Source organism: Tyto alba, unplaced genomic scaffold (assembly GCF_018691265.1).
Source record: "Tyto alba isolate M040663 unplaced genomic scaffold, T.alba_DEE_v4.0 Super-Scaffold_22, whole genome shotgun sequence".
NCBI lineage: Eukaryota > Metazoa > Chordata > Aves > Strigiformes > Tytonidae > Tyto > Tyto alba.
The window spans coordinates 5,669,935-5,678,510 of NW_024881296.1; the positions used below are offsets into that span (position 1 = coordinate 5,669,935).

The window sequence follows — 8,576 nt, forward strand, 5'->3', positions numbered from 1 at the left end:
GTTCTAGTGTGTATTTGAATACCTCTTGTATCGTAGTACAGATACCATACAGCTCTTCCAGAGTCTGGGAAATAAGAGACTGATCAGCAGTTCTAATCTCAGGAAAAAGATCCCTGCTTTGCAGTCCATCCCCACTAAAATCAATAGGCCTGACAGTGAATTCACCAGGACCCAAAGCTGAACCTAAATGCTCACCTGTTAGAGCTGCCAGGTGAACATATATCAGCCACCCTTTTTTTAGGGGACCCACTTTCTCCAGAGCAGAGCACTTACTCCAGTCTCTTCTCTTTTTGTAGACTAAGAACATTTCCAAGGGATTAGACTGTGATGTAATTATGACATGACTGTATGACTCTGCAGTTGTCATAGCAATAAAATGAGGGTGCTATGTTGTTAAAAAAAAAAAATCTTTAAATATAGCTAGCACAGACCTAATAACTCCTTGATTTCTAAGCGCTTTACCACATGTGTAGGCCATTTGGAGAAAGGCCTGTGAATGATTACCCATGGTAGATTGCCTTGTGAACTGCTGTACTCACAGTTTTCCATCTCTGAGCAGCAGGAACCTGACTGTCCTCATCTCCTTGTAAACCTGTCTTTTCCTGTGCACACTCAGCACTGGCTAAGCTGGCTGCACTGTGTGGGACTGGAAGAGCTCTGTGGTATTCACCGGGTAGGGAAGTTTTCAAGAGTTTGTTATACCCTTAAAAGGTATTCTTAAAAGGTTATGTGTAATTCAAATTGGGGTTACAGAGTAAAAAAAATGGGAAAGGGATTGTTGTTGGTATGCAGTCTGGACCAAGGGTAACAAGCTTTTGTACCAACACAGCTTGTTCTGTCATGCAGACAAGTAAACTCTGGCTTGAAGCTGCATGTAACAATCAGTATTTAAGCTGTAATTTCCCACCAAGCACCTCTCTTTCAAAGCCGTTTCCCTACTTCATGCTGTTATAATGCAGTAAACAGATACAGCTGAAACATCAGGCACAGAAATCTGCCTCTGGAACAACTCCTTATTGACTTAATAACAAATTCACTGTTTTTAAAACCGTTGTCTAGCTAGCCAGCCTTCACAGCATTTCAATTTGCCTTGGGAATATAGACTATAGTAATACTTACTTGAATGGGAGAGAAGTTAAAAGGGACAAGGTGCTGAAAACTTACCAAGTCCTAATAATCCACCCTTTTTTCCAGTGCAGATAATGTTGTGGAGTGATGCTTTGAGATGTTTATGCTTCTCTTGGTACTGTGAATACCAGCCAAACATTCCATGTTCCTCAACTCACAAGAATGATACATTAAAATTAGAAACGTAAGTCATTTTGCTTTTTAAGTTTCATTATAAAGTGCTGTGAATCTTGCTCGAATTCTCACCGTTAGGACTATTAATGAATGGCACCATGTAAGGATTTGTAAAACAGAATCTTTCATTCTAGTAGAGACAGGATTTTCTCTGTTGAATTCAAGAAAAAGTAAAATCCAATTAAGACAGAGAAGTAGGAAACTCCCATTCCAAATACAGGCAGGTAGAACCTTTTCCACTGTAATTTAAAAACTGCTTGCTTCAATCAAGGGGTGATGACTAGTCCCAGGTGTTTTAGGGGAAGGCTGAAAAGAGGGGAGGGTTTGGATTCACTGAAGAGGTAAATTAAAATACACACAGCGTTAAAAAATTATGCTAAATATCATGCTTTTTATTTTTTGGGAAAGAGCAAGAAAATAGCAGTATTTCAACAGACTAGAAAAAGCCTCATCTAAATACCAAAAGCACAGCAAATTATATTCAAAGCTGATACATTCTTCAGTCAAAGCATAAAGTTGTACGTACACGTGTGTGTATATACTCATACATATATACACACATACGCACGCAACTTTTTCAAAATAGATGTAGCCATTTGGATTATCTGTGTTTGCCTTATCATTCTTTTTAGTTTTGGGTGAGTGAAGTAATTAGACCAGAAGTAACATTTAAAAAAATCCAATCATTGCTACAGACAAGATTAAGAACTTATACACATGCACGATTACAGCACAATCTTTACTCTCATGGCCTTTAAGTTCCACTAAAATAAGCCAGTTTTAGAAGGAATGCACAAAAACTCGATCCTGGAAGTCTCTTGGCTTTTACCACTACAACATCCTAGCCTTTACTAAAAACTAAGAGAGGAGCTACCCCAGAATGTGATCTCCAGTTCTTTCTGTAAACTGTATGCATGCCAGACATGAACCATGCAAAAACCCTTTGAGATTTAAGCCCTTAATTATTAGCTTGTGTCAAGATTGAGGCACCGTGCTTTACAGCAATCTTTAGAATTGAAGTTAAGAAATTAAACTTGTATTGGGAGCTGATTTTACTTTAAAATAGAGAAGGGTGAAGACTCAGATAGCTGGCAACTCTCATTTTCCAAGCTGATTAAGCATTACATGTGCACACTATGAAATAATAAAAAAATGTAACTGAGTGCTTTAGTAAGTTTTGAAAGCAAAAATAAGTTATACTTGAAAGAACAAGTTAGTATAAAAAGTTTTAACATATGCAAAGTATGTGCTCAAAATACTTATTTTGCATTTTTAAAAAGAGCTGTAGTCTACCTTACAGAAAAAAAGTTCACTCGGTATAAAATATTGCAATTTGTCCCACTGTGTCATATGAGAGGTCTCCTTATCCTTCATATGATCAAGAACACTTGCACAAGAGTTCACGTTATTCCAAGCCACATAGTGGCAGACAGACTATGTTTGAATCTGTGCTTTTACTATGCAGTGCAGTAAAAGCTAAGCAAGCCATTTCAGAACAGTTTAGCAAGTCAAAGAGCTATGTTGATGCAAGATATCCAGACAATAGTATAAAAGTTAATGCCAAGTGGCAGTACCAAGAAAGTGAATTAGATCAACAGAAAAAAACTGCTGAAAACATTCACTATGACATGTACAGCTTGTAAGCTAAGAGTAAGGAAAAGTCAAAATTAGCTTAAGGAGAAAAAAAAAATTAAATTGTGTAAACAATCCACCCAGTACAAAACTGGATGCAGCTGGTAAGAGCAGAACTAGCTTAGTAGAGCTGGATGTGTGTGCATCCAGACGCCTGTTCAAAATGCATTTATCAATACCGTTGACCAAAACAAATCACCTATAGCTATTTACACTACAGCAGAGGGTTCCCTCCCCCCTTAAGAAGTTATTACAACTCAGGAAGTCACTGCTGTCTTCTACGATTAAAATTCCAGTTATAAGCTACCAACATTTGGAAGTTGAAAACACCCACCTTGCAAATTAAATTGAAAACTCTTGTCAAGCATGTCTGAGGACTCTTCAAAAGTTAAGAGTACAGCACTTTCCTCAAGTGGTATTTGCATGAGTTAACTTGTACTGACAGCCTGTTAAAATAAGTGAATTTAAACAACTTGGGGTAGCTGGGTGTTCCTCCTCAGGAAGAGGGATCCATACAGATTCCAGTCATTCTGGCTGAGGTGTGTTACAGGGAGAGAAGGACGAAAGAACCTCGGTCAGCCTGGATGTGAGTCTTCCTGCTTCTAGAAGTATTCCTCCTCTTCATCAAAAAAACCATTTTCCAGAGCATACGTGCAGTCTGCGTTAGAGTCAGCTTGGCAGGCACCTTTGTATTCTTGAATCGATTCATACAAGGAGTACAGCTGACACAGTAGTGACATATCTAGCTGCCGAAGGCCAACCTGAGGGGGGGAAGAATTCAAACAAACAGTATCACAACTGTGATTTTAACTGGCAGTGTAATGCTATATATCTTTTGTTGCTAAACAAGAGGATAAAGATTCTTTCTACCTTGAACAGTCATGAAATACGGATGTATAGGTTGTTTTCTAAAGTAACAGACTGCCACGGAATAAACTGGACAAGTGAACAGGGAACAAATATGTGATACAGCACAACATGAGCAAAGTGTTTTTCAAGATTCTGTCATATTACAGTGCCCTAAACAAAGTTAAAACTTCCAATAAGCAGTTCACTCCTATGCGAAACATTACAGATAAATTCATGAACTCTGTGTAGTTCATTATGCAAGAGAGATTTTTCCAGCAACACTCTTTCACACATTTTTCTCACACAGTATCATAGGCTCCCTGTTTTTGTTTAAAACAATCTGGATTAAAAGTTGCAAATGGAGCTTTGGCTGATTTTCCTCTTCCTGGCTAAGTATCTTCTTCTATAATTTTATTTTCTGTATCGACATACATAGGCTAGGTACGTCTAGCACAATACAGCATGCTACCTGAAAGTAATGAAACTAAAGCAGAAGTGAGATAAGGACATACTTTGCAGCCTGCAAATCTTTAGAGTATTTTCACATGCTACTCGAGCACAGGCTTGGTTTATAATTAAGCACCTAATATTTTGGCCCCCAAACTTCTAAAATACTAGTTATAGAGCTAATTAACTATCTGGAGCAACATTTTAAAAAAAGGTTACCTGGTAGCCTGACTCCTTATGCAGGTACAAAATCAGTGTGTTGCACCGCAAAGCAAAATAAAGCTAGTAATTTAACTCAAAGCAGTCTCCCTCTCTGGCAACAAAATGGAGAGTTCATTTGATACTGTCACCTATCCAAGTCAGATTAAATTAAATCTAGGTTCTGTCTTGCAGTAAATTAAAACCACTACCCAATTAAACATTTTCAAGAGCAGCCATTTTTGCCTAAATTTTAAAAAGTGTTAAAATTATAGGCTGTTCCTTGTGAGCCTCAGTTTCATCAAATAAAAGTTTTTGCTACACACCACGTTCAGAGGGAAAACAATAATTAATATAAGAAGCCTTTACTGCTGCCTGAATGCCAGGCTACATTTTACCCAGAATGAGAACTCTTACCGCAAAAATCTCTCCTGTCTTAATTCTAAGGACAGATACACTCAGCACACAAAAAAATGCAAGAAGCTAGCATGAAGATCTTCCTTCAGCATTGCTGAACTATTCTACTGGCTCCTTCTTCTGAAGATTAAAGGAGGACGGGGGGGGGGGGAAACAAACAAACAAACAAACAAAACCAACCAAGCAACAAACCACAAAGTATCATACACCACAACACCATTCCAACTCAGAAAAATAGGATACAGCGTCTTTCAGGACCAACACAAATTATGTGGTGAAGTCATGAAGTTGAGACGTGATGTCACATACAGACTGAACACGAGGACTTCAGGGCAAGAAATGGAACAAGACGTGGAGCACTACGCTATCTGCTGGGAGGTTACAGACAAGCCTTTCCACCACCTTAGATCTATGCTGCTTTTGTTACCCATCTCCATTTTCCTCTGCAACAAACACAGTAACTTTCCCTCCACTTGTGACTTAAGCATTCACTCTGCAGGAAGTACACGCTACTCTTTCTTGCTCTCTATTCTGTAGGCGGGAACCAGCACTTCTGCAAATCTCCTTTTGCAACAATTTGTAAAACAAAACCCAACCAACCAAGACCGCAGGTGGGAAAATAAAAGGGAGATATCTGTACCATATCCAGACTCCTCCATCTAGCCCTGCTGAAGTAATTTCTTCAGACATGTTAAGCTAATGACTGTTTACCTGCCCAAAAATAAAGTCTGAACATCAACCTCTGGAGGCAGCAGTCAATGAAGTTTGGCTTGCCCTACCTAAACAAACTGCTTGCCTCCGGTTAAGAAAGGATGCTGTGAAGCCAGACTTAACGCTATGATATGCGAACATGAGACCCACCAGGCAGACTCGCATCAGAGCTATATGTCTGAAGGACAAGACTGTGGTGAAGAACTGTTCAAAGAGCAGTTAGGAGTGAGTTGAGCCAGAAAACTCCACCGGGAGACAAACAACCAGTTCTTCGTCTCCTGAGGAAAGCGGGAGCATTTTCACCAGCAGCTCTCACGTTTCAACTCTGTAAAGCACTTCAGTGCTTTCTGTGAAGATCAGTTCTATGCCAAACACAATCTCCAAAATAGAAATTACTCAGCAGAATTAACTTAGCAGGCTGTAACACCAGTTACATTTGATATCTTATTTTTCTGTAGCTAAGAGTAGTGTCAAACAATCAAACAGGAACAATAAGTCTACTGAGAAAAATACAGCCTCTAGCTCTTCACAACTTTCAAGTATGATCCCCGAGGTAGCAAAAGCCTGAGGAGATGTCCAAGCCTGACAGCACAAGCATAAAGTTTTTAATCACAACCAACGTGCATTCAATTCTAGAGGTTTATCATAGCACCTACAAGACAACCTGTAACGCGCACTCCCATGCAGTTGACTGTTTCTCAGGATCAAAGTTCTGAAGCGACCTCTCCTTCCCTCCCTCCCCCTCCAACGCATCTAAATCCATCATTTTTTCATCTTTAAAAACTTATATACATAGTACCTTGCTTGATCATGCAGGGAAAGATGCTGCATTTCTTCCTCATGCATTACTGAAAATTTAAAGCAAGCTCATCACTCAATAGAAATGCTATCTTTGCTGCAAGAAAGCGTGTTCAATATAAATAATAAAGTGTTGTTACCTATTTGATGAAAGGCAGCCTATTAGTACACAAGAGTCTCTTGTGTGGGCCACAAAAAAGCACACCTGGAACAGAGGGGACTGTTGCTTGAAAGTCTTTGATGTGTTCAGGGATAAAGTATTTTTTCCTTCAGAAGTGTTTTATCAAATTAGCATCAAGGATAACAGAGTATCAAAGGGGAACTCTAGTTGTCAAATGACTAAGAAGCATCTCATTTGATTTTCCATTATGAAAAACAGATTAGACTTTTATAATGAGTTATCTTTGCTTTTTTGGAAAGGTGTAAGATGACTAAGATAATATCCTTGTTTCCCCTATTAGAAAAAAAGCCCCAGCAGTAGGTAGCTTCTTGCGTTTCCTCTGCTTCAACGCAAACTGGCAACTCCAATGCACTGTTTTAAGAATATCTCAAACTGTATTCGAACTACTTGTTGAAGAACTGATGGCAGACTAAGATTTTGGGACAATACGTTGTCCTTCTAAATCCACAGAAAGATCTTTCAACAGAGTTCCTTGTGCTTCAAACAGCTCTTCACCATGAGGAAAAAGGCCTTAAAAATGGGCAAATTTTCAGCAATATCGTATTTTATATGTTTCAGAATATTAAGTGCACAATGCTTAGGTGGTTATTACTCATTACAACTGCAGCTGGCACCAGCAAAGCACCAACACCCAAACTAGCGTTTAATCAAAAGACGTGCCAGGTCGCCCGGGGGAATTTCGCTAATAACACCGCGCTACAGAATCCAAACAAAGTCCTGAAGAAAGCTACATTTAATCGCACTTCGCTTGAACTGCACGACTCGCTGCTGATCATTTTTTCCTCCTTTCAAGCGACAGCCTTTTGAAATGGGTGTCGGGTTCGAGCGGACGCCCCTGACCCAGGCGCTCCCCAAACGCCTCTCCACCCCGCAGGCGGAGGAGCCCCGCCACGACGGGCGCGGGCCGGCGGGGTCCCGGCTCTCCCCCGGGGCCGGGTTATGCGGGGCCGCGCCAGGCCCGGGCCCACCCCCACACCCACCCGGGCCGCTCCGCTCCGCTCGGCCACCGGGCCCGGCCCCGGGGAGGCCGGAGAGCAGCGGTAGCGCCCCCCCCCCCCCCGCCCCCCGCCACGTCTGCCGCCCCCGCCGCGGCCCGCCCCGCTCACCATCTCCTTGCGGAGCAGGGCCAGGGCCGCGTCCAGGTTGGGCGGCTTGGGCGGCCGCGGGGAGCCCCGGCCGCCGCCGCTCAGCTCGTCCTGGATGCGGGATTTCTGCGCGTAGAGCCGCTCCAGGTCCCGCCAGCGCCCGCCCTGGCCGCCGCCACCGGAGGAGGAGGAGTTCAGCAGCCCGCTCAGGCTTTTGGGCAGCGGCGGCAGCCCCGCGCCGCCACCGGGCCCCAGCAACCCCGGCCCGCTCATGCTGCGGCGACTGAGGGGACGAGCTGCCTCGGCCCCGCTGCGGGAGGCGCCGCCCGCATCCCGCCCCGCCTACGGGCCGCGGCCGGGGGAGGCCCGGCGGGCGGGGCGGGGGCTGGCGGCGGCGGCGGCGTGGGGGGAGCAGGCCGCAGGTGCCCGCGTCTGCCCTCCGCCGAAAGAACCCGGCGGCAGCCGCCTGCCCCGCGGCCGGGAGAGGCGGGAGGGCCGCTGCGGGGACGGGGCTGAGCCGCCGGGCTCGGCCCGGCGGTTGGGGGATGAGATGCAGGGGAAGCAGGCGGGGGGCAGCCGGCTCCTGCGGCGGCGTCGTCGTTGTTTCAGCCGCCTGGGAACATGGAAGCGCTCTCTCCCCTTCCCGCCGGGGTGTTTCCCTTCGCCGCCACGCTGTGGGTCAGAAGCCTTTTGCCTCCGAGCGTTTCAACAAAGCCTCGGTGTATCCGCTCTGCGAGCCAGAGCTCTCAACCCGAGAGAGAGCTCTCTGGTTGTATTCCAGGTTCCTTCACGGAGCGGTTTGTTGCTCTGGCTTACAGAAATACCCACGCACTTTCGTGAGGGGGTGAGGGAAGCGGGGTGCCACGCTGCGGGACAAGGCGGGATTTGGGCGGGGGGGGGGGGGGGGGGCGGTTGCGGCGCGGGAATCCCCGGAACTGCCAGCGCGGCCGCGGGTC

General features: G+C 44.4%; 1 protein-coding gene across 1 annotated transcript; it reads right to left on the reverse strand.

Annotated features, from left to right (window-relative positions):
• Window positions 1–1,681: 1,681 nt before the first annotated feature.
• On the reverse strand, window positions 1,682–8,369 carry LOC122153761 (protein FAM89A-like). Its single transcript, XM_042796180.1, has 2 exons — window positions 7,642–8,369; window positions 1,682–3,695 (listed from the first exon to the last, which is right to left on the reverse strand). Exons 1-2 carry the CDS (start codon window positions 7,891–7,893, stop codon window positions 3,537–3,539), a joined length of 411 nt encoding a protein of 136 aa, XP_042652114.1. The 5' UTR covers window positions 7,894–8,369; the 3' UTR covers window positions 1,682–3,536.
• Window positions 8,370–8,576: the final 207 nt, after the last annotated feature.

What these genes read in the sequence shown, in the direction of transcription:
- LOC122153761 (XM_042796180.1), bottom strand. Translation starts at nt 7,893, where the DNA reads ATGAGCGGGCCGGGGTTGCTGGGGCCCGGTGGCGGCGCGGGGCTGCCG. An exon ending in CCCTGCTCCGCAAGGAGATG is followed by an intron (nt 3,696 to 7,641) that starts GTGAGCGGGGCG and finishes TCCCCCCCTCAG; the next exon opens with GTTGGCCTTCGGCAGCTAGA.